General features: G+C 43.1%; 1 protein-coding gene across 4 annotated transcripts in view; it reads left to right on the top strand.

Annotated features, from left to right (window-relative positions):
- The window catches only part of Atp8a1 (ATPase phospholipid transporting 8A1), a 221849-nt gene that overhangs the window by 121270 nt on the left and 73717 nt on the right, over nucleotides 1–26862 (top strand). For all 4 annotated transcript variants that reach the window (XM_040747152.1, XM_021229668.2, XM_021229666.2 and 1 more), the window contains 2 exons: nucleotides 10024–10162; nucleotides 16334–16398. In XM_040747152.1, the coding sequence (XP_040603086.1) occupies nucleotides 10024–10162; nucleotides 16334–16398 (204 nt within the window). The remainder of the gene's footprint in view (nucleotides 1–10023; nucleotides 10163–16333; nucleotides 16399–26862) is intronic.

Genomic DNA, 26862 nt, shown 5'->3' with positions numbered 1-26862 from the left:
CATGGTATTTTATTTATATTTTTTCTTTATTTCCTTTATTTTTTCCCTAACAAGTAGTTGATGTTTTGAGGATATTTATAGGTTGCCTTAATGTGGTGCAATGTAGACCAAGCGTGACATCCATGTGACTCAGTCCAACAGCTTTGTGCCCTTCCCAGTGTGTAGCAAGAAGTGACTTAGAGAATTCCTAGAGAAATAGGGAACTTAATGGAAAACAGGACTTCTCTCAAACACTGATGGCTGCCAGGTTCACAGAGGCTTCTGAATTACAGTGGAATGCCTTTTCAGATAACGCTACCACATCTATTCTTAGTGGCTGCAAATGCCACTTTCATTTGTACTGAAAGCTAGATGAAAGTTTATATGATGTACTAGTGACTGTGTGGTTTAGAATTCCAGTAGTTTCCTGTTTGACTATTTGCTTGAGAACTTTTGCAGCTTGGCAGCATATCTGCATGTCAAACCTGCCCCTTCAGAGCAGTGACTAGACTTCTACTCTGAGCTTGATCTTTTTTTTCTTCAGGGTCAGGGTCAGGGATCGAACTCGGGGCTTCACACATGCCAGGCAGGCAACACCACCACTACCTTTGACTCCCCCAAACCCTGAGTGTTTAGTTCAGGGCTCTCTAAAGTGGATGCGGAAGATAATTGTCCATTAGGATGATCGGGAAATGTTGCAACTTTTAATTACATTCATCACCCCCATTTTGCATGTCACAATCATAATTTTTAATACTTTGAACAAGTATGTTATTTGGGGGGGCGTCATATATGTTAAAGAATACTGAAGATTTTTTTCTGACATACTACCCAAAAAAGTTTCAGATGATCTGTCTAATTTCATCCCCAGAAGAATCCTATTAAATTTGTAATTTCATTCCCTCCTTGCTGTTGTGAAAGTAGATGCCCGGGTGATTTAAGTCACTTGATCCAGGACATATATACATGATAGGCAGCAGAACAAGGATTGAAAACAAAGTTCTGTCTTAATTCCAGTGTCATGTTAAGAGGCCATGTGTTAGACTGCCAACTCGGTTTAGAAGAAAACAGGAACATGTGAAAATACTGGAGACTTGAAAAATCAAACATAATCAAGTGTGCCGTTTTGTAATCGTTAGCCGGGCATTTGGGATGGGCCTGGGCGTCAGCTTACTTGGGGCTTTTCCACTTAGTGAGGCAGCCCCTGCTCTCTGGTACACTCTTTGGATAAAAATAAAAGAGACATACGATTTTCATGATTTACCTTCAACTTAAGATCTTAGAGTACTTGTGACTTCCTGCCATTTCTGGTCACGTGCTCCCTTTTTCTGGGGTGATAGCTCCCTTCTTACCAGCACCCCGTGGTAGACTTTCCACCTTGGGCATCTCTGTCTTCTGACTCAGATAAGATACATAGTGTTTTTGAGAGCTACACCCAATTCCTTCTCAAAGCCTGATTCTTTCCAGTTGGGCATATGAAGTTCTGGCCTCATTTGCTAAGCCCATAGCTTTATAAGTTCAAATGTGATTTCTGTGGTTCAAAAAACCATCACGTTAAAGTCTTTTTCTTGGCCGTGGAAGGATTAGCCAGTTGCATGATGTCTCCAGAAGCAGGCAGCAAGCCATTCCAGTGAACTAATGTCCTGGGTTTTAATGTTGTAGCCCAGCTTGAACTAAAAGGGGAAGACGTAGGAGCTCCTTTGTAAGTGAAACTGCAACATGTTGGACTGAAGGATGCTGAGAAGAAAATTCCCAGAGGCCCCTGCTTCTGCATGGGGCAGAGCAGAGAAGAGCCTGGCTGGCACTCAGGACCACTTTGTGGTGTATCTCTGAGAGCTCCAGACACACCCAGATCCCAGGGTCAAGACAGTTAAAATTGAAAAGCGGTGACCTCTTACCTGACCCCTGAGTCACCAGCTTCCTAATGTGTGCCAGGTTGGCCACTGATGAACTTTCTAGAATGCAGATCTGATCACGTGTCTCCCTTACTGAAAATTCTTCCCCACATATCCTTTTGGCTTTGTGATTGCCATTAACACACCACACACGGACCCTTCCTTCCCAGGGCATTCCAGTCTCATGTTCCTCCCCAGCACGCTAGGTTGCAGTTGGAGTTATAGCTCTATTGCTGGGTAAATGGCAGCTTCTCAAACAGGATCGGCTTTTGTGCCCTGTCTGTTATTAGCATCTCTCTTATCTCTCTTCACCTCTCCTGGATGTTTTCCTAAATCTTAGTTTAGTGTTTAGGGTTAGAGTCATTCTAGCTCATGTCACATAGAGTTTGTTTCATTATTTTGCTTTTGAGGTAGCCACGCTAAACAGATGCTTCTTTCAAATGATTATCATTTATGATCATTTATAAATACAGAGTGCTAAAAAAAACCGTGTGTGTGTGTGTGTGTGTGTGTGTGTGTGTGTGTGTGTGTGTGTGTGTGTGTGTGTAGGGCAGAGGGCTAGCTTCGATGCTTTTCCTTACTGGCCTGGAACTTCCTGACTAGGTTAGACTGACCGGCCAGCAAACCCCGGGGATCCTCCTGCCTCTTTTCTTTTAATTTTTAGTTCTTTACAAGGATTCTAGGATCCAGCTCAGGTCTTCATGACGGCTCAGCACTCAAAGCAATGTTTGTCCGGCGGTAACTCTATATTGTAGTTACAAAGTTGTCCGGCGGTAACTCTATATTGTAGTTACGAAGTGTCTCCTGGAGTTTAGGATTGCAGGGATGAGGGAAAGACCTGCGAATGGAAGACCTGGACTTGAAGAAAGGCAGATGTGAACAAGCAAATGTTCAGATTATTCAGTCGAGAAGGCTCAGGTGCGGAGATGGGGCAACAGCAAGGTTCTACAGCCACAGGTCTGCTAATGCCAGTTCAGTGGTCGCATCCACCCCTGCTTGTATTTTGTTGGAGCACAGCCTCCTACCTTTGTTTCCATTCTGTCTTTGGCTGTTTTTATTTTATAATGATGTAATTAAGTTGCTGCAGAGATTTGTGACCCTCCAAACCCTGAACTGTTTATTATTGTTCAGAGAAAAGCAGGTTGGCAATCTGGCTCCAGTCCAGCAGTCCTTTATAGTGGGGTCCTCAACCCAGCAGCACTATAGGGAACTGCACATTTCCAGGCTTCCCACGAGCCCTGATCAATGAGGAATTGTAGGTATGGAGCCCAGTGGTGTGTCACTGAGCCCCTAGCGATTCCAACGCCTGCTCGGGTGAGGGACCCTTGACTGAGAGCAAGGCAGGCAGGGTTTACGAGAAATAAGCATCTCCAGTGATTTTTTTCTTTCTTTTTGAGATAGAATCTCACTCTCAGACTCACTACATTAGCCCCACCCAGTCTCCAATTGACAGCAGTCCTCCTGCCGTGGTGTCCTGAGTGCTGAGATTACAGTCATGAGCCACCAAGCTGGCTAGCTTGATAAATTACAATTCCGTGATGGAGGGGACTCACGATTGTATCCCTAATACCTTGCCCTGATCTCCTTGCTTGATATTATGAATGAATGAATGAATGAATGAATGAATAGAAGCAGGCATGAGTGTGTCTGGATAAAGGAGCTAATCCCTGAACATGAGACTGGGCCTGCATGTGGAAGAAGGAATCAGGCCACACCGCTGGTATGCTCTTCAGAACTGGGACCGGAAAGCATTTTCAGGAGCGGAACACTGCTACAGGCTCAGTGACGGGGACAGATGTTTAAAGACCCGATGTTTGAATCAGATTCCTTCCGCTTGGCTCCTCTGGGCATGTTGCTTTGTGCCTTTCCTCCTACCGTGGTAGCTCACCTGCTCCTCTTTGACCCCAGGGAGTGTCTCTGACCCCACGGAAACCATTAACTCAGATCACAAATGTGGAACATTCCCCAGTGTCTGTAACCTTCTTTTTGCTTTGGAAATGCTGGGGGCTTCTCCATCCTCACCTTCCTGGACATCATCTTACTTGACATGGACGCCGGGATTACCGTGTCTTGCTAGGTTGTGCTTGAATTTCCTCCAGGGGTAAAATTGTGCATGTCAGTGTTGTGTCTTTATCTTTAGAGAAACTGATGCCAAACAGACCAAGCTGCATTCAGAAGTGTGAGTTGCTGTGACTGTGATATTTGTATGGTTCTCCTTTTAAAACGTAACACAAACATGGTGTCTAAGCCCCTTTGACCTACTTGTTAATAGGAAAATACAGGTCACTTCGAAGGCCTATTACTTAGTAAAGTACGCATGCATTGATAGAAAAAAAAAGCATCTTAAGTCCATCTTACTATGTGTTACTGGAATATACTCGAAGTTTTGAATATTCCGTATGACAGTTTTTATCTTCATTGGGGTAGAAATTTTGCATTTGTCTCCCCTTTTAAAAAAAAAAGAGACTGCATACTTTAGAAACATCTGAAGAAAAAATAAGATTCCTGAGGGCTTCTGAGGATAATTAAACATTGTTTCACGATTTTTCTGTGATAACTAAATGCATATAATGTCAAAGAGTCATCAACCTGACCCTTTATAACTTTTGGCATGGTGACATTTTGAAAGGAAAATTAGCGCTTGGGCTTTTTTTCTTTCATTCCATGAATACCATGGGAATTTCCTGGTGTTTCAACACATTCTGAGTATGTAATTCCCACGGTGGCCATTAATGGCCATCTGTGTAAGGTAATACATATTTGGGATGAAATTGATTACTGCCTGAACACTTTGGTTCTGTGATCAGGAAAAGTACGCAAAGTTCACGTCTTTTTTTTTTTTCCAATGATGGCTGTGTAGCTAAAGATACTAATTTCCCAAAGTAAAACAGCCTATCAGTCAAGATCCTAATCTCACAATAAATGCCAAGAAGAAGGAAAGGCATCTGCAGAGCCCTCCACTAACTGTGCGTTCTAGGAGCACTCAGGATAAAGGGACACAAATGGCCTCTGGGGTGCGGTGTTTCTTTATTCATACCCAGGCTAGAGCCACGCTGAGAACTGTCCGTGACACTTGTAGAAACTCCTGTGAGAACAGCCACCAACACACACCTGCTCGTCACCTTTCTCAGCATACCTGACTGGCCCTGCGTCTTTGTTTCTCTATAGTATTTGTGGGAGGGGGTTAAAATGTTTTCCTTTGCCTGTATGGAACCAGACTCATTCCTTCTTCCAAATAGGATCTCTTCATGATCTCTCCAGTGAAGTCATTTTATTTTTATAACTTTGTGTGTGGTAATGTGTACCTATATACCTTCTGAGCTCATTTCTCCCCTCCAATGGTAGAGCTGGGAGCGACACAAGTATATGTGTTTATATCATCCCCATAACTTCGTTCGTATCTTGACTCACACTAATTATCTAGTTACCCCAGTGTTTTGTGGAACACGTTACAAAAATCTTTTGCTAGTTTAGAAACTTTCGAGGCTTTGTCTGAGCAATCTCCCAATGAGTTTTTAAAGGACCTTATCAACCCCCCACAGAATATTTAAAATTTGAACACAGCTCCATCTTTATCCACGAGGGGATATGAGCTGGATGATGTAACTGCAAATAGTCTGAGTAGATGCGAGAGCTGATGGAGTGAGTCACTGTGTGCACACTGGGATTCAGCATCACGATGCTGCCCCACAGACTTGAGTCTTTCTGCCTCTTCTCCTTGACCTCGGTGATAATTATTCATCGGCGTATGAGAGATTTCAAATCTGCTTCCTATTAGAGATAGTAAAATAGTACAGCCTTCTTTGAAATAAAAAGATGTACCTTCCTGTTTTCCATGTTATATACTAAGTGTCACACACCAGGTGTGTCTAATAGCTGTCTAGAGGACTTGGAGCATACTGAAAAGAAAGTGGTCTCAGTGGTAGCGATACTTTGGAACATTCAGGCTTCGATTTCATCGTGTTTGTCACTTAGTGAACATACCCAGTACTCACACTCGATGCCATTGGGCTGCAAAGATAAATGACATAATCCCACATTTCAGCAAGCCTACCAGAATCCCACCTTCAAACTCCTGATCATAGCAGGTTGAGTGTCCCTTGTCTGACATGCTCGAGACCAAAAGTGTTTCAGAGTTGCTGCTGTTGTTTTGGCTTAGTTCTCCCTCCCCCAGATTTGGGACTTTATCTATATAGTGAGATTCTTTGGGAATGAGACCCAAATCAAAACATGGAATTCATTTTTTCATATACCCCTCACTTACATGTCTGAAGGTAATTCCATGCTGTAATTGTCCACATCTTGTTGTACCTACATTTTGACTGCCACCTGTTACCTGAGGTCATGTATAGTTTCCCATTTGTGGCATCTTGTTGGTACTCAAACACCTACAGATTTTGTGCCATTTCAGATATCAGATTTTTCCATTGGAAGTGCTCAATCTGCATGGCAAGTGAAAACATGTAAAAGTTAGCTGTATTCTGAGAAGAAAGGTAAAAGAAGCAATAATTTTGAATTTGGCTTCATTGTATAACTCAGGTGTCACTACTGAAGGGACTGAGGAAGGAGGCAGGCTTATGTGTGTGAACATACTATGTAAACACTTTTCATATACTTGGGCCTCTGTGTGTCCCTTGTGGAAGAGGCTATTGGCAAGCTAATTTAACACTCATTCCCATCCATCCTTCTGCCTTGACAGATGCACCATGGACTCTAAGAAAACTAAATACATACGTAGTGACAGCGCTATAACATAGCCTGGCCAATTGGCCCTGTTTGGAAATATATCGAAATATGTAGAAATAGTTCTGTTTTCCAAATGAGAAACAGATATACTTGCTATTGACTCCTTCTTCTTGCCTTCAGAATAGTCATTTTAGTTGTACCCAGGACAACCACTCTGAGATATTAGGAGATTTGAATGTGGAGTTGAATGTGGAGATGTGGTTGAGTTCCCAGTCAACTTAGGTAAGGAAAATCAATCCTTCTTTTAAGTCATTTTTAGAGTTTTTCTATTGCAGCTAATGCACCCCCAGATGATGCAGGCATAAACTACATACACATATAGCATGTGCTCACTTCATGTCTTACTGTTAAGTCTTGGTAGTTCTTGAGAGGCTGTCTTTATTGTTGCATAATAGTCTTGATTATTGCATTTGGTACGATCATCTGTGTTCATTAACATTTGCTACTATACTTGTTTTTAAAGACCATAAGCTTAAGTGTGCGTGTTGTCATCGCTACATCAGCCAGCCATTCGTCTCCCTCCCTCTCCAAGGGACTTCTTCTGTGAGCTGCAATATTTAAAGTAGATTCACTCTACTGTCACTTCCAAGTATTTGAGCAAAAGGGAGAGTTGAGTGTCTCTCATTTCAAATCAAAAGCTGGAGACAATTAAACTAAGCAAGGAAAGTATATCTAAAGCCAAGAAAGGCTAAAAGTTTGTCTTTTTTTTTCCCAAATAGCCAAGTTGTGACTATCATGCTTCAAGGAAGTTAAAATCTAGTTCCAATGAACACATGAATGATACAAAAGCAAAACAATATCCTGACGCTGATGTGGAGAATGTCTTTGTGGTTTGTCAGGAGATGAAACCTGCTAAGACTGTCCTCTGAGCCAAAGCCTAATTCGAAGCAAGCTCCTGGCATGGGTGGTTCAGTGGTAGAATTCTCCACCCTCAAAGCAAACTCTTAACCTCTTCAGTCCTGTGAAGGCAAATACAGATGAGGACGCTGCCGAGAAAGGTTCAGAGCCAGCAGATTGACTCAAGTGTTTTTAGTGAAGAGTCCATCTCCATACATGAAAGTTCCAGGTCAACCAGTAAGGGGAGATGCAGAAGCTATAACAAGATATCCATCCAGAAGGTCTAGCGGGAATGGTTGATGAAGATGTCAGTATTATCAAACAGACTTTCAGTGACGACCAAACAAGCTTTTAATTAGAAAAAGAAGCCAGCCAAAACATTGGTAGCTAGAAAGGAGAAATGAATGCCCATCTTCTAAGGGACAAATTGGGACAAATGCAGCTGGTGACTAAAGTAAACCAGTGCTCATTTGCCATTCTGAAAGTCTTTGGGCCTTTAAGGGTTATACTGTAGTGAATCTGCTCTGCCTGTGCTCTGTATATGGAACAACAAATCTTGGGTGACATATCTGTTTATAACATGGCGTGCTGAACATTTGATACCCATTACTGAGACATACAGCTCAGGGAAAAAATAATTTAAAATGTTATTGCTCATTGACAATGCACCTGGTCAGCCAATGATTTTAACAGACTTATAAACATAAGAAGATTAATGTTTTCATGCCTGCCAACACAACATTCACTGTGCAGCCCACAAATCAAGGAGCAAGCTCAACTTTTAAGGCTTATTACCTAAGAAATGCTTTCTATAAAGGATATAGGTGCCATAGTGATTCTCTGATGGAGCGATGTAAATTGAAAGGGTTTTGGAAACAATTCACTATCCTAGATGCCAGTGTGGTTCATTGGATGAGGTAAAAGTCACAGCACATTTAAGAACCATGAAAAAGAGTGATTCCAGCCCTCAGAGATGACTCTCAGGGATTCAAGACTTCCCAGAAGGGAGTAACTGCATATGTGGCAGGCATAGCAAAAGAACTAGAGGCTGTAAATGAATTTCTGTAATCATATGATAAAATTTTAATGGACAAGCCAAAAACCAAACAAAGCAAAACTGCTTTCTTACAGTGGGATCTATTGCCGAGGAGGATGCTATGAAAATTGTTGAAATGATAACAGAAGATTTAGAATGTTCCAGAAACTTGATTGGGAAGGTAGTGGCAAGGTTTGAGATGACTGAGTCCAACTTTGAAAAAGTTCTGCTGTGGATAAAAGACTGTCAAATAGCATTGCAGGCTCCCAAAAAAACAGTAGATGAATAAATCACGTGGCAGATTCCACTGTCTTATTTTAATTGGCAAGCCTCCTCAGCTGATAAGTCAGGAGCCATCAACATCAAGGCAAGATGCTTCACTGGCAAAAAGCGTTTTTAACTCCGAAAGGCTCAGGTGACCATTAACATACTTGCATTGTGTTTTCATCCATGATGGCATTACACACTAAATGAGCTATAGTGTAGTGTAAGCATAAGATGTATTTACTGAAAAAAACAGAAAGTTCATGTGACTTGCTTCATTAGAATTTTTGATGTGTTGTTATCTTAGAGTTTCTGTTGCTGTGAAGAGACACCATGACCACAGCAACTCTTATAAAGGAAAAGCATTTAATTGGGATGACTTACATTCCCAGAGGTTCAGTTCATTGTAGTCATGGTACAGCATGGAAGCATGCAGACAGACATGGTGCTGGCGGACTGGCTGAGTGTCCTACATCTTGACTTGCAGGCAACAGGAAGTGGTCTGTTTCACTGGTCATGGCTTAAACACATAAGAGTCCTCAAAACCCACCTCCACAGTGACACACTTCCTCCAACAAGGCCACACCTCTAATTAGTGCCACTCCCTTTGAGGGCCATTTTCTTTCAAACCACCACAATTGTGGTGTTCCAGAACCAAACTCGCAGCATCCCTGAGGTATGACTCTATTCATTATATTAGGTTTTATGTGAAAGACAGAGCCTGTACACTAGAGCCCTGTGGTGATCTCACCTTCCAGAACACAAATCTAAAGCCATGTGGAAAACATTCAAACTGTGTTTTCTTAGAGCCTCTCTCAGTCGCGCGGTTTTTCCCCCCCACCTCATCACTTTTAGTTCTATTGCATGTGTTTCCTGACACTGCATCAGAGTGAAATTTAACATGGTTTTAAACAGGTCAAGATTGTTTCTCCCTGATTTGTTTCTAGTAGCCACCTACTCCTTTTTAGCCGACTTTTCAAAACCCCTCATTCAGGTAGGGAGGTAGATTTGGGGTTTGTTATTATTTTATGAATGGGATCCTTACTTTGAAAGAGTTAAGGTAAAACAACATCAGGGAGTCTCATTCTTAGCCAAAATAACTGGATTAAAGTCAAGGATCCTTAAGAAGGAAAAGCAGGATGGCTGGAATTTATGCTCAAGTCCATGAGTTACCTTTGTCTCTAATTTTAACATATTTCCCCTTCTGTTCTTACCCAGTAAAGCAGTCCTCCCCATCAGAGTTTTAACGCTTTTTTTTTCTTTCAGAATCTTCAGCTACTTGGAGCTACAGCCATTGAGGATAAATTACAAGACCAAGTGCCTGAAACCATAGAAACGCTCATGAAAGCTGACATCAAAATATGGATCCTTACCGGGGACAAGCAAGAAACTGCCATTAATATTGGTAATCCACCCCACTCAAATCTTAAATCTTGATACTTTCTAACAGACCAATGTGTTTTAGTAAGATGAAGTAAAGAGGTGTTAAAACCATGAGGCTGGGGCCACTGAGGACAAGGGTTTTCATCTGAACACAAAATAGTTAATCTGAACAGATTCAAGAGGAGGGATGGAGCTGTAGAAAAAACAACAGAGCCAGTCTCAGTGGAATCTGGCCCCCTCATAAGAAGCCTCATTCTCCAACCTGGAGCAGGTACATGACATCATTGCCCTTTCCCCTAGTGAGCTTCTCAAGTTTATGTGTATTTCTATATCTAATGTACTTAATTCTAACAGACTGAAATGTGTGAAAGGATAACTTCTAAGAAAGCTTCTTCCTGTTCCAGGAAGGGGATTATCTCAGACTATCCCAAGGCTGGTGTCCTGGTTAGTTTCTTGTCAACTTGATATAAGCTAGAGTTATCTGGGAGGAGAAATATTGTGGAATCTTAGTTTAACTATGTAGAGATGTGTTGCTGTTTTACCTTGCCTGCCTAAGGCACCTGATTGGTCTAATAAAAAGATGAATGGCCAATAGTGAGGGAGGCGTATAGGCGGAACTTCCGGGTAGGGAGGGTAAGTAGGAGGAAGAATTTAGGCTGGAAGAGAAGAAAGAAAAAGAAATGCCAAGGAGATACCAGGGGCCAGACAGATAGACAAGAAAGTAGGACATAACTGAATGAAAGGGGAAAAAGCCCCAAGGTAAAATATAGACGAGTAGACACAGGGACATGCATTCATAACTAATAAGTCTCCGTGTCTTTATTTGGGAGCTGGTTAGTGGCCCAAAGAAAAAGTTCTAATTGCAAAGGAATGTTGGTTGAGAAGATGCCTCCGTCAGTTTGCTGTAGACAAGGCTATGGGGCATTTTCTTGATGAATGATTGATGTGGGAGAGCCTCACCTACTGGAGGTGCTGCCACCCCTGGCTCATGGTCCTAAATGATGTAAGAAAGCAGACTGAGCAAGCCATGGGGAAAAAGCCTATAAGCAGTGTTCTTCCATAGTCTCTGCTCAGTTCCTGCCTCCAGGTTCCTGCCTTGAGTTCCTATTCTGGCTTTCTTGGAAGGTGGACTATAATATAGAACTGAAAGGTGAATAAACCCTTTTTTCCCCAAGTTGCTTTTGGTCAAGGTGTTTATCACTGGGAACTTAACTCAGAGGGCAAGAGGAATAGAAACAGTAGACCAAGATATCTAGTCTAAGGACCAAAGGCATCCCTGTGCCTCTGCCACTCAGCTGAGCCACCCTTCTGGGGAAGGAACTTACTTTCCACTTCTGCTTTCTCACCTGCTGAAATAAACCTTGACACTTTGCTTGTTGTACCTGTCCCCCAGTGTGAATTCTTCTGGAACACAAAAGCTGAGATCGCTGCTGTAGTTGGGATCAGAGAGAACACGGGAGGAGGCGATCTCTCCTCATCCATAACAAGATATTTTAAGACTTGGTATTTCAAGACTCCAAATGTGTAATGTTATTAGGCTCACCTGTTTGTTTACTTGTGGCCCCAGTGCCCCCTTTAAAGTTGCAGTGGTTTTGTGTACAGCCAAACTTCCTTGTACAACCACACATGCACTCTCAGACCCTGCATCTTGCTGGCTGAACATACCGCTCCATCAGTGGCACATGAATGTAACAACGCTGCAGTTGTCTTTAAAAGTCTGGAAATTGTACCAGTGACGTGTTTATGTGCTAGATCTACTTGCTATGGCCAGAAGTTGTTTCTAACATATGGCTGTCAATTCACTTACATCTAACAGTCAGTTACCAATTTTTTGCAAAGTGTTTGTCCTCTTAAGCTGCTATAGTAGAGTATCACAAGCCAGGTAGCTTAAACAACAGAAATGTATTTCTCACATTTTTGGAAAGTAGAAATCTGAAATTTGAGTCAATACGTGAGTATTCAGACCATAGCAGGCCATGACTTCATTTAACTTAATTACTTCCTTAAAGGTCCCATGTCCATATGCAGACCACAGTAGAAAGAGTCAAGGCTTTAGCATTTACATTTGAGAATGGGAGAGACACAAAGTGATTTGTAATACAAGTCTCACAAAGAAGAAAGCATTTGGTATTGTTCAAAACCAATATGGAAAAGGAAGAACCATTTTTCCAGGCTCAGTAACCATGGATGGATAGTCCAAACTCTGTAAGATATAGGTTCACTTCTATGAACTACTCATACACATTACATAACAAATTCCTTAAAGTTAAATGTTCATGGTATACATAGCATGGATCCACACTTTTAGAAGATCATTATTAAAGTCTCTTTATCTTAAATACATTTCATTAATAGTCCATTTAGAAGTTTTAGCAGAGAGCCTAAATTGTTCTTGGAATATAAAAAAACTATACCATAAATGCATAGTAAATTTGTATTAGGATTGTCTAGAGGAACAAAACTTGTAGAATGAACATATATATAAAATTCTTCACCACTTCTCTGATCAATATATATCACATATAGGATATATAATGAATATATATTTTATGTATATGTACTCATTCTACATGTTTTGTTCCCCTAGATAATATAGATACAGATGTATAGATGTACATAGGGAATTTATTAGAATGGCTTATAGGCTGTGGTCCAGCTAGAACAATGGCTGTCTACCAATGAAGAATCCAAGAATCCAGTAGATGTTCAGTTCACAAGGCTGGATGTTTCAACTGGTCTTCACTATATGCCAGAATCCCAAAGAAGTAGGCTGTAAAGCCAGTGAAGGGTGAGAGCAAGCAGACAATAAGCTTCCTTCTTCCAGCAGACAGTGTGGCCAAGATTAAAGATGGATCCTCCCACCTCCAAAGGTCCATATTATATTACACATGGGCCTTCCCACTTCAAATGACTTAGTTAAGAAAAAAATCCCTCACATGTATGCCCAGCTGCTTGGGATTTACTTAATTCTAGGGGTCAAGTTGACAACCAGGAGTAACCATCACAAAGTCTGTGTAATTAGAGTTTTTACTTTTTGGATTTTTTAGGTTAGCATACAAGCAATGGGTTTTATTGTGGCTTCTCATGCTTAGATGTCTCCCTTTGTTCCTCAGCCCTCTTGTGCCTCCGCCCCCTCTGCTGGTTCCCCTCCTTCCCCCAGATAGTGTGCCCTTTCTACTTTCTTATCACAAGGGTACATTACTCTGTTTCCCCTTCTCAAGACTATTGCCTCCCTTCTCAGGACCCCTTTTTAGTCTCATCACACACACACACACACACACACACACACACACACACGCACGCGCGCGCGCACCCACACGCATGCACATATACACACAGAGTCAGGGTTCTACATAAAAGAGGAAACCTGTGCAGTATTTATTTTCTGAGTCTGTTTTCTAGTTCCACACATTTTTCTTACAAAAGTGACTATTTAAACTGGAAAGCTGTCGGGCCATGATCATTTCCGGAAAACGGTAGAGGGTTCATTCTTCCAGGCAGTGACCGTCGTTTCTGGATCATGTCTACAGTACTAGGCTCCAATTCAGTGCAAGAAACAGTAGGGGACAGAAGAAACCACGTACCTGTCTTGTGAACTAAAGTCGGGGAAACAGTGAATTAGAAAAGTGCAGAGCTGTTGTGGAATATTTTGATCTCACTCTGACACTCCAGAGACTGCAGATAAGGTTTGCCTTGAATCAAAGGGCAGCGTTAGCTACTAGATGACCAGAATTAGCCATAGAGGTTTTAGGGCATGCAGGGTGTATAGAGAGACACAGGAAGTAGTAGGTAGGGCCTCAGAAAGATTCGTGGGCCCTTTTGAATTGAGGAAGGAGAGAGAGGAGGTCACTGATCGCTTCTCCATCACATCTCTGGTCAATCAGGTTTTACCTCAATATCCAATTCCCGAGTTTTATTTAATAATAAAACAATATAAGAAATCATGACACAGGGCATTTCAGAAAGCAATGATTCCTATTTTTTAAAAAATGTCAAGGGACTGGCGAAATGGCTCATGGGTGCTTGCCCCCAAAGAAGCCACATAAGACAGCCAGGTGTGACAGTGTATGTTTGTAATCCCAGTGACAGGTGGGCAGACACAGACTCAGCCTGGTCTACTGAGTGAGCTTCAACTAGTGAGAGACTCCTCCAAAAAAAAGGTAGATGGCACTTGAGGAGTGGCACTCTCATTCAGCCTCTGGCCCCACATTTGCGAGCACACACACGCACGCATGCGCACGCAGGAGTCACATGGGAGGAGATAGGCCATTGCACAGAGGGGAATCAGGAAGAACTCACGCAGAAGCTGCCATTTGAGGAAAGACCTGGAAGAGGAGAAGGAGTCTGCTGTAGGTGACAAGGCAGCAGTTGTCATCTGTGGCAGAGAGACCAACAGTTCCAAGGTGTGCCGCACACAGGAGCCAGACAGGATGGGAGTGCCAGGCCTTGAGGAGCCTCTGGATTTTCTCTTAGTGACAGGGAAGACACAGGATGGTACTCTGCAGGGAAAGACATGATGAGTTTCCTGTGCATACAGACTGCATGCCAGAGTGACATGAGTCTTGGAAAACCAGCGTAGAAGCAGAGTAGTCAGTGGGGACACTGCCATGTTGATCTGGGGGGCAGGAGGGAGTGGTGGGTTTAACCAAATGGTAATGGTGAGAGGTGGCTTTACCCCAGTTTTTAATTTTTTTCTTTTATTGAAAATAGAATGTTTCTAACAATATATACTCATTACAGTTTCTCCTCCCAGTTTCTCCCCATCTTCCCTCCCATCTGGATCCAGCCCCTCTCTGTCCCTCATTAGAAAATAAACAGCCTTCTGGGGATAATAATAAAATACAATAAGATAAAAAAAAACCTAGTACATTGGAATAGGGCAAAACAAACAGAAGGAAAAGAGCCCAAGAAAAGATACAAGAAACATAGATGCAGGAATCCAATCACTCACACTCTCAGGAATCCCACAAAAACACTAAGCTGGAGGCTATTGTATATGTGTAAAGGACCTGTAGAAAGAGAGGAAAATATATAAATGAAATAAAAATAGCATTGAAAATAATTCTTAAGGCCTGACATGGCATTATGAGACAAGGAACCTCCAAAGGTGCTATTGAGTTTGTTTTCTGTTGGCCATCTATATAGAACATGCAGCCACCCTTACATGTAGTTTCCCCAGTGAGACTCCCTTGGAGAAAACTAAATTTTAATTTGCAAGTAGTTACCAGTTGGAGCTAGCTTCTGGATTAGAGATGGAGGCATGAGTCCACTTCTCCTTTCAACTCTAAGACCCCGTCTGGTGTAGACCGGCACAGGTCCTGTGCATTCTGCCTTAGTCTTTGTGAGTTCACGTGCACATAGATGCCTTCGATGTAGAGGGCCTTGTCTTCTTGGTGTTCTCCACCCCCTCTGGCTCTTACGCTCTTCCTGACTCTTCCCCAGAGTTCCCTGAGCCCTGAGGGAAGGGATTTCATGAAGACATCCCATTTAGGACTGAGTGTTCCAAAGTCTATCATTCCCAGCAGGATGTCTGGCAGTGGCTCTCTGTATTTGCTCCCATATGCTACAGGAGGAAGCATCTCTGACGATGGCTGAGCATGGCACTGAGATTACAGAGGCAATGAGTGTAAATGACGATATCATACTTTTTGTTAGTGTGAGATGAGTCGGGTAGGGTTGCCTGTGTTTCTTCAGCTACATCAACTGTATCAAGCCAGTAGAGAATAGGCAGGCATGGACTTAATACAGAAGTGAATTTGTCATGAAGGGAAGACAGCATATGAGAGAAAGAAGGGCAAGAAAATGATGCCATGACCACCCAGGACAGGGAGACAGTGGGGCCAGCAGGTCCGAGAGAGGCAGCCACCCTCCTGAACCTTCTCTGCAAACATCCCTGGCACAGCCTTCCCTCTTCACAAAGGATACAGTGCTTGGCTGCTCCAGGACGTGGAGACACTCGGCACAATTGCTCCATGTTGTTTATCCAGGCAGCTGCAAGTGATGTCCTTACCTCACACCCTTCCTAATGGCCAACAAGGACATCTCACTTGTACCTTCCTGTTAGTCTGGAAAACAATCGATGGCCCCTCCCTCTCCATAAAACCCCTCTGTAGGTGTTTGATCACACCATTGTTTCAGCAGCTTCACTTCTTTCCAGAAAAGCTAATAATATCTATGTATTATATGTCCCTAGGACACTCCTGCAGACTTCTGAAGAAGAACATGGGGATGATTGTTATAAACGAAGCCTCTCTTGATGTAAGTGACTTTGTTCTTCTTGGTCGTCAACGCCTTCCTTCGGTTTTATGTCAGGTACCTGTGGAAGCACTTCATTGACGTGAGGTTAAAAGACACCCTCGTATACTTTAATGCCATGACTCTGCTTTAACTGTGTGTACAGCATGGGACAACAGTAGCGTAAAGTGACTCATGCCTTACACTTGTGTTAGCTGGGAGAAACTGCCATCTGATTTCTTTAACGTCATAAGGCAGGAAAGCTGCTTCACAGAAACCCCGGATCATTCGTATATAATATTGCATATTTTGCGTATTAAGCTCTTTATATCTCTTTTAGCTTCCGATGTTGAGACATATTTCTGTCTTAAAGAGTTTTGGAAAGCTGTACTAAGCTAATACAAAAAAACCATGCCTGCTACAAAAGGACTCTTGGTTTTGTTTTTATAAGTTTTTTTTTCTTTCTGATGCCCTAACTACTGAGATGAAATATTTAGCAGAGTAATATGTAGGACAAATGACCTGTAAATACTTTAAAGTCAAGGTGGGTAGTTGTAATTCAAGGTGGGAGACAAAACAGGGGAGGTGATGATTTTACACCTGCTTAAAATAGTCATTATGACGCAAAAAGCAGAGAGGAGCATAGATAATTAGGGGTTGGGTGAAGCTGCTAGGCTGCCCGTCTGTGTTGAGAGATGGTGAAGAATTCATTGGGGAGAATGCTTAGACGCTGGCTGTGGGGCAGAAGGTACCTGTAAGATTACTTGATTGCAAATGTTTTAGTTACTTGACTTCAGAACCTGATGCCTCTTCCTTTTCTTGTGAACTCTCTGACCAACCTGCAATGGTGTGTGATTTTGCAGCAGTGTCACCATGGCTCTGCCTCTTGTGCCCTTCGGCAGTCTTCCTGCCCACGTATGTGTTAGCTTTGGCTTGCCAGAGCCAAGGTATGATCTTGTGAACAGTGGCCAAGTCAGCCCTGCCCTCGAAGAGCTGACACATAAGAAGTGAAGTAAAGGTCCGCAAATAATAGCACAAAACAGATACGGAGATGAGGAAGATGTCTGTTGTGGATGGGGCTTCTGTGACATGTTAGGATGGGTTCATAAAGCAGGTGATAGCCAGTCTGGTACAGGCCAGTCAGGAGGGAGAGTATTTGGAGCAGAGAGTCCTTGCAGTGAGGATCAAGCCGCACTTGGAGAATGGAAAAGGGAGCATTGACCTTGAACATAAGGTTGTAACTTGTTAAAGACTGTCGTTGGAGTAAGAAGAAGCATGTAGTGTGGATTTTCAGTTCCAGGAAACAGTGCAGGTCATAGAAAGTGGACTGTCCGTGTGTGCATCTGAATTTTAACTTACCCCTTGTACCTGTGCACAGAGAGCTGTTCTATAGCTGATGCTTGTTTCTCCATGTACATACTCTAAGTGGGTTTGGTTTTGGTTGTTGTTGTTTTTACATTTCTTCGTTTACTCACTGTGTGGAGATCAGAAGGCAACTTGTAGGAGTCAGCTCTGTCCTTCCACCACCTGGGTTCCAGAGATCAAACTCAGGTCAGCAGGCTTGGCAGCAAGTACTCTTACTCACTCAGCCTTCTCGCCAGTCCATACTCCTTACTGTTAGAAACCAATGATATGGTTAAGGACTCTTGCAGAGGACCCAGGTTCAGTTCCAGCACCCACCACCCACATGGTAGTTTACAATTATCCCTAACTCCAGTTCGAAAGGATCTGATGCCTTACATACATGGAGGCAAAACACTTATACGCATAAAACAAGTAGTTTTAAAAACAAATCTTAAAAACCATGCCACACTCTGCACACTGCTTTTTCCTTTTTGTGCATTGCTTTTTTGCACTTGCTATATCTTAGCCAATGTTTATGTGTCTGTGTGATGTGTATGGCATGGTACCTGTAAGGCACCGAGAAAGAAGTGACAGTTATAACTGGAAAAGTCATCTCCAGCCAACCGGAGAAAACTGGGCTAGGTTAGAGAGCGGCAACAGTGAATGAGGAACACCTATGCATATTCATGCATATTAGGTACATATCAGAGCAATGGCGGACAGGCATGTTTGGAAGGGCCGGGAGGCGTGGATCTCATGTAAAAGACGGAAATAAAGGGAGGAAGGAAGTGGGACCCCAGTGCCACCAAGGATACGGTGTAGGAACAGCTCAGAGACTTGACACTGGTCCCTGGGAAAGGAGCCACTGGAAAGTAACTCCAAACCAGGCTACGTGTGCTCCTAGCATTGTGGAAAATGCAGTGGTAATGTTCCATCTGCCGGCTGGAGGCTGCGTTGTTCCAGTCCCATGGGTCACACTGGTGAACAGTTTCTCTTACACCAGGAGGATCAGAACGCTAGAACCTGTGGGACTGAATGCAACAAAACAAGTCCACTTCATTGCTTGCGTCTGGAGTTAGGCTTCCTCCTTCTCGAGCGTGTGGCAGCGTGCCTGCTTTTAAAATTTTATCATACTGTGTCATTTTCATCCATTTCTTAGGTAAGCATTGCTTTAAGTGTTATCAAGTTCTATAAACAACAGGCTGAAGGGGAGAGGTGAAATATCAAAAATATTCAATATACAATGTCCCAGTTCACTTTCTCTTCCAGTGATAAACACCCTGACCAAAAGCATCTTGGTTGGAAAGAGTTTATTTGGCTAATAGGTTACAGATCATCAAGGGAAGCCAGGGTAGGAATTCAAAGCAGGACCTGGAGATGCACCGCTTCCTACGGCATTCCTCATGGCTTGCTCAGCCGTCTTCGTTGTGTAGCTGAGGTCCATATGTTCAGAGATGGCACCTACCCACAATGGACTTCATCAATTAGCAATTAAGAAATTGTCCCCTAGACACGGGCTAATCTGATGTAGGCAATTCCCCAGCCGAGAGGCCCTCTTCCCAGCTGTGTCTAGGTTTGTGTCAAGTGGACAAAACCAACCAGCATGCACACTATATTGTTAAGACAGTGGCGTTTGTTTTCATTTTTAGATTTCTCAGGTGGTAACTCAAATCGAGAAACACCTCAAAGGTGCTTTCACTACCTATTTTTCCAAGAAATAAGAGAGAAGAGACTCTGGGAACACACAATTTCACTGAGAGCAGGGACTGCTCTGGCTTATCCTTCCCAATGCCCAGCAAATTACCTAACACATAGTAAATACTGGATAGATACCTGAGCGGTGAGTCACCACATAATTTTAAATTAAGGGCTTCCCTTTAAAAAAAGTGCATCAGTTTTCAATTTGAGGTAATTCATCATATCTGAAGCCTCCTTATGAATTCAAGTAGTTTAGGGCAGGAGCCAGACACTGTGGCTCAGTGGATTAACACTCATTTGCCTGCGCTCTGGCTGCCAGTCTTCCAAGCAATGTCTGGGGAAGGTTTTTCTCCCTGGGAGCTGAGTAGTGAATTTACAAATCTGGCTGTCTGAGGTCAGACCTCCTGGGATGAACTCATTTGTTTCTCACCAGGAGATGAACCATCATTTTGCATGGTGCCTTCTGATCCCTCATAAAATCTGGAGGCTCAGAGCTCAGGCAAAATCCTGAGAGCTGCTAGAATGCCTGTAGGTAAATCATTACTCGTATTTCCCATTGCAGAGGGGAAGAAAAACAGCCTGTCTCTATTCAGACTATACTGATAGATAGCAAGAAGGTACACGGTGATTGGTCCATGAGCACAAAGAACAATTAAGAAGAAGGAAACCCAGGATCATAACTGTCTCAGGAATGAAGTTATGAATGTGTGACTTGTCAAGTGCATTGGAATTGTCCTCTGAAACAACACAGTGCGGACCTTGGATGTAGAAATCAGCTTCTCAGAGCCATAGTCTAGCTATCTGTTTTGCTTGATGTGCATTTGTATAAAACTGTATCATTTCCCATTTTTAATATTTTTCGTAAGGTAGTAAGTTCTGGCTGTAGGTCATCTTTCATACGAGTAACACATATTACTATATACAGTGCCCAAGTTTTCTACCAAACTAATGTTAAGTGGAAAAGATAGGTCTCGTGTTGTGTTGTTATAATGAATTATATTTTGAAGTTCTAAAAAGTCACATTGAAAATGTCTCATTTCCATTGTTGGCACAGAAGAACATGCCTATAATCTCATCATTCAGGAGGATAACAAGCTTGAGACTGACCCGAGCTACATAGGAAGATGCTATTTCTAAAAAGAAGGGAAAGTTTCTTCTGGTGATTCTGATAAAGGAAATATTTCTCTCCCAGAAAATAGATTGTCCAAAAATCTTCACTAGGTTTTTCCCATTATCTCTCTAGTTTTAGTGTCACTAACCTTGAAACACACACACACACACACACACACACACACACACACACACACACCTTCCATTTTTAAAAACCCTTTGAATAAATGCACACAACCATTTGGAGACCTACACACCCAGTGTCTCACTCTTAGGACCTGAATGGGAACCTGGCAGACTCACCTGCCTCCACCTTCTGTGGGGTGCCACCACATGGCAGAGAAAGATATGCTCCGTGACAATGCAGGTGTCTTAGGCAGAAAGACTTGTTGAACTTTTTCAACTTAAAAATAAGAATTCCAGAGTATGGAAATGCCTCAGTGGGTAATATGCTTACCGCACACGCATATAGACCTACATTTAAATCTCCAACATCTGCCTAAAAGCCATCATGGTGGCACATGTCTTTAACCTAGAAGAAAAGAAATACAGACTCAAGGAGCTCTCAGCCAGATAGCCTAGCTGAAAAGGCAAGACGCAGGTTCAGTGAGAGACCCTGTCTCAAGAAATAAGGAGAGAAATAGAAAAAGCCATCCAAACAGTGACCTCCAATGTACACATGTGCGGCACAAGCATACACACACACACACACAGTCACCACACACACACACACACACACACGGAAGCACATGTGCATATGTCACACATACAAAGAAAGAGAAGAATTTCATGGATAAGTGTCATTGAAAGGTATGTGAAACTGATCAAAACCTACTAGGTAATAAGCAGATCCTTTCCATAATTCGGGGGGACTTCTATCATGTTTCCTTGACCGCTGTCTTGCGGTCCCTGGTTATGCTCTTGCTGAGCAGCAGTTTGGTCCACAGAGTCAGGAATTTCAGTGTGCTGGCTCCATGGAAACATGCTTTTCCCCTACCCCACCAGTGCCCAGGAATGATCCCACAGGCCTCTAGGAAGCACCTCTGCTCATCTGACTTGTCCAAGGCATTCCCTCTCCATTTCCTGTAAATCCTTCAGAATTTATTCAAAATATGTTAAAACTGGAAGCATTTAAACTGTGAGGCAAGAACTAGGGAGTCTTATACTGTGACCTATTTTTACTTCCCGAAATCTAATTAAAGCCTCTCAAAATTACTGAAAATTGTTGTGGAAAGACTAGTTCTGCCTTATGTTAAGAAAGGCAATTGTGAGATTACTCAGGTCCTTTTTGGTATGACAGCGCTGTGGATCTCTAGAAATATTTCCAGGTGGTTCGGCATTTGTTTGTTGTCGTTCTTTTTGGTGGCTTTCTTATTTTTAAGATTTTTTTTATTGTTTGTAATTATGTGTATTAGTCTGTGTGTGCACACGGGCACCAGTGCCTATGAAGCCAGAAGCATCAGATCCCCTGGAGCTGGAGTTACTGTTTCATGTCCTGCTTGATATGACTGCTAGGGATCAAACTCTAACCCTCTGGAGGAGCAGCCTGTGCTGGTAACTGCTAGGCCATCTCTCTAGCCACTTGTTTGATAACTTTGATCTGAGTTCTTGCATGCTTAGGAAAACCTACTATAGCTCAAATTGGTACCCCGGTTTCACTTGTCAAGCCTCGGACAGGATGGAGGCTGTTATTTCTGAAGCTGCTTGTAACTGTCAAGCACATCATTCTTCAGTCTCCTGTGCCCATCTCTTGTGTGTGAGAATCTGTGGACTCTCCAGGAAGAAGCTGTAGGTCTTAGATACATCCCTACTCTAGTGTAGCCTCCTTTCTACTGTCTGGCTTTCCCTAGGACCAGATGGAGAGATAGTCTCTATTCATTGACTCAGTTAACAAGACTGATATTCAGAGAAATAAATTCCCTCCACTCACAGTCAGAGGCTCCTCCATTCCCAAGTTCCTAACCAGCCCCACCCACCTTTGCTCATCGAGGTGTGGTTTCTCTAGACTCTCTCTGCTGTTACAGACATTCAGATCCAGCCTAGTCAGGATACCCCACCTGGTGTTTGGTATCATCTGTCCCCTAGGAAAATGTAATTCTGCTGACTTTCTATGCATATGACTAGTTGCTTTTCTCATTACCATGACAAAATACCAGGCAGAAAAAAATCAAGGGAGAGGGGATTCACTTGGCTAGCGGTTTCAGTCCATCATAGGGTGCAGTGTAAAGATATGGCAGAATCCATGCTTGCAAGAGGAAGAAGCTTCCCTTCATGCCTTGGTAGAACAGGGGGCAAAGAGTGGGACTAGACACTCGGCCCGGTTTTACTACTCCAAGGCCTGCCCTAGTGGCATACACCTGCCAGCTGGTTACCATATTCCAGAAGTTCTACAACCTGCCACAGCGGCACCTTCTTCTGGGAACCAAGTACTCAAACATGAGCCTGTGAGGAATATTTTACATTCAAACCACTACACTGTGCGAGGGGGACTCATGTCACTTCTGAAAGAGTCCGTGAATTGCTAATCTACTCAGAAAAGGATCCATAGCTTGCAGTTACCAAATACCTTCTCTTTTGTACCAGTGGGGACTGAGCAACAAAATCCTATGCTCACCTGAAAATGCCGGTAGGCAGATACTCTTAGACCTCTTTTACAGCTGAGAAATCTAGAAAGAGACTCTAGGCCTGTCACAGACAGGTAGGTGGTACTGCGGGCATAGTGATTTGACTCCAGAACATAATATATACAAATTTTCCCTTGCCTTCAGCTACCCCATTTATGAAACAGAAGTCATAAAAATATCTATCTCCTAGGCATGCTATTATAAGGAGTGCCTGATAATACTAACCGCAGTGGATAGCATGTAGTAGGTGTTGGCAGCAATGGTGTGGAAGCCAGAGGCCGCTGAGCCCTGCCTCCACCTGCAGCAGCCTGGAGTTCTTTCAAGACTTCCACTCAGGTGCAACTGAGACTCTGGACTTGCCACGGACAACTTCAGGAGGAGACAGTAAAGACAGAGTCGGGGGGTTGCGGTGAGCTTTTAGTAGAGATCTAAGCAGGAGTTAATAGGAAGAGAGCAAGTGATACCTGGGAAAGAATTCACACTCGAGCATTAGTGCGGGTGTGTGTCACAAGAGTCACCCATCAGTGTCTTAGCTGTAACCACGAGAGGATTTTGTTGGCTCTTGGGTTACATCTCAAGATTTGCCAAGACTTCCTCCTATCTGCCCCCCTTCTTTTACAGCAAATGAGATTACATGGCTGTTATGGGGTGCTTTGGATAGGGATCACAATCTGCAAAAGACCCCCCCCCCCGTGGGTTACAAGAGTTCCACAAGGGGCATAAGACTTTTTTCTTTACTAGAAAAGGGGTTTGTATTGATTTCTAGTAAGTATACTGCATCTTTATAGTTGGGAAAGGAGGAAGGTAGTGGACTCTTAGGTGTTAAGCATAAGTCATTGCTTTTTTTTTGGTTTTGGAGGCTGTCGGTCCAGCCCAGCCTTGAACTCACAGAGATCCACCTGCCTCTGCCTCCCGAGTGCTGGGATTAAAGGCATGCGCCACCACTGCCTGGTGCTATTTAACATTCTTTGCAGATAGCTTTCACAACAACTGCTAATTGAATTTGGATGTTTTATTGCTAGCTGGTGAATGGCTTTCAGTCAGGCCCAAAGGTATGGGGCATCTTTTAGTCCATGTTCCCTTAACCATCCCTAGTTTTGCACCCTGCCTTGGTAAGCAACACAGAAATACTATGATCGCAGACAGTCTTCACTATTAGGATTTCTTCCAGCATTGCTGTCTGTGGCAGAGGAGAGCTCTTCATGGCCAGCTTCCACGAGAGATAACTTGCTCTGCAATTGCTTCCCCTCCTCTACTTAATTGGAGAATGTAACCCCAAACCAGCCATAAGTTTGATTATGGATTCTAGTATTCCCTCTCCAATGTATTTTACTGAAAATGAATTGTTGGCCACATTGGAGATTAAATTAACAAACATTAAAAAAATGTTTTTCCCAACACCTTGGTAAAAGAAAACCCTTCCAAGAATTGCTATTTTTTCCTAGCTACATTTGGCTTTCTAACACTGAAAAATGTCTACTATGACATATAGGACATTCAGGATACAAACGCTGAAGTTGTCATCTACACCCTTTTAAGCTCGACTTGCATGTTTTATGCAGACAGACCTCACTTTTGGGATCCAGCCACCAGTAAATGGCTTCTGAAAGAAACCCAGAATAAGCAAGTCGTTGATCTGACTCCAGAAAGGAGGGGGGGATGCAAGCTACTTCAGGTTTTGTTTTGATATGTCCCCAGAGTCTAATACAATACATTTTGTATTGCTTTGGAAACTAGTTTAGACGGGTTTGAAACCACACGGAGTTCCCTCCCATTGCCACTGCTGGGGTTGGTGCTTCAATGCTGACATTTCTTTTACCGCTAGCAAAGTTTCTTCCCGCGTGAGGTCGCAGCGCCTGAAGATGGCAGTTAAAGGTGCTAGTGTCCTCTATCTGAAGCCCAGAGCTTTCCTGTAATGCCCCGTGGTGGGGAGATTGTTTGGATCCTGTGAGTCATACTGATTATCCCCAGTAAGAAATGCAAGCCTTAGTAAAGAGTGAAAATGATGTTTGAACAAATCGTCTATTCTCCATGCCCCTAATTTAAGACCGTATCTGCGGGCAGCCAGAGTATGTGGTTAAGAAAGTCTCATCCAACGCATTGTTTGGTCTCGTAGAATTAGATGTGTCAAGCGCCCTTTCGTAAACACGATGCAGCATGGGAGGCTGGTGTACCTAGCCATGAGTGAAATTGTTCACAGATTCATAGCATCTCTGTTTCAAGAAATTCTCCTGCCCCCGAGTCTGAATATTCTTTACCTCATTCCGCCTTAACTTCTGCACTCTTCCCTGAGACCTAGAATTACAGATAAGTGCTTTCTACCCATGCTGCTCCCTTGCCGTTCTCCCACAAACTGTTGACATGTCTGAGGGCACGCTCCTCGGCTTTGCTTTCTTTCCATCCCCTGCCCGTACCTTTGGCAGGACAGAACAACAACGTTAAAAACAACAGTCTGTAAGAAACTGACTGATGGGGTGCCAGGTGTACTCGGAGGCATCGCTCTCTGCTCCCGCAGGTCGAGCTGGGGCTGTTGGTCCACATTACAGACCTTTGCGCTGGCGTGCCCGCCATCATAGCCTCCCGATTTTCCACTTCCGCTACTCCAAGTCTAGAGCGTACTTTCATCTGAACTGGGGTTATCTTTAAATAACTGTACCGTCTCTGGTGACAAAGTGACACGGCCACAGGAGTCTGCATCCTGAGAATCATTGCCAACTTGTTTCATTAATTCTTTCACTCAACACCAGGGCCACAGAGCAGCTGAAAGAGGATGTCCTTCCGGAAAATTCATGGAATTTAGGCTTGCCCGCATGAGGATTGTACACAGAAGTCATTTAAGACAAACAGAGAATAATGGGAACAGTGTGTATTTGGGCTCTGCCCTGAGAAAGCCCTGCAGATGATGATTCTTCCATATTCCTCCATTCATTAATTGAAATTATTAAGCAAATGAGTCCAGCATTCACTTTCCCTGGGTCTGGGAAACAGTTTCTCAGAGGCCTCTGCACTTACCTTCTCCAGACCGTAGATTTGGTAATTTGCTTATTGCTTATTTTCAGAAAACCAATGGTATACTCTAAGCAACCTCTTCCTGGCTGAATTGAAGGCAATAGGAGAGTTTGGACGTCTGCCGACCCAGTTCCTCCCAGAATGCTTCCTTTCGAGATTGAATCACAGCCACCACTGGAGAATATTTAATACCAACCTCAAAATAAGTGTTTAGGAGGCTCTCAGTGGTGGTTTAAAATAATTGCCATGAAGGCTTTGGTAAAAGCCTTTACCCACAAAACTATTTAAATTATATAATTGCATCCCCATCTCATCCTTCCTTCCTTTTCCTGGACTGATCTTTCTTTACTGCATACCCCAACCCCGACACCAAAACACAAGCTGGCGACCAGTTCGACACTCCTCTCCCTTCCTCTCTTCTGTACCCCAAGTGAGACAAGATGCTCACAGGGAATTATTTTCCTTATGGAACCTATCATAATTCCAATCTCAAGCCCCTACTGAGGTTTGAGTGCAATTTACCCAGCACTCCAACTTCCTCCTCTTACCTGTTTGCATTCTGTGACCCTTGATCTTTCTCAGATGGCATGACCCCGCTGGGAGGTTGAACTGTTTTCTCAACTACAGTGTTTTACGTCTACCCTCCTTCAGGAAAACCCATATTTGTATATCAGCAAAGCACGGGCTTTGTTTTTTAGTCTCT

This window comes from Mesocricetus auratus, unplaced genomic scaffold (genome assembly GCF_017639785.1).
Source record: "Mesocricetus auratus isolate SY011 unplaced genomic scaffold, BCM_Maur_2.0 Super-Scaffold_100006, whole genome shotgun sequence".
Lineage (NCBI taxonomy): Eukaryota > Metazoa > Chordata > Mammalia > Rodentia > Cricetidae > Mesocricetus > Mesocricetus auratus.
Note: the sequence above shows the minus strand (reverse complement) of the source record. Positions and strands in the feature narration are given on the sequence as shown.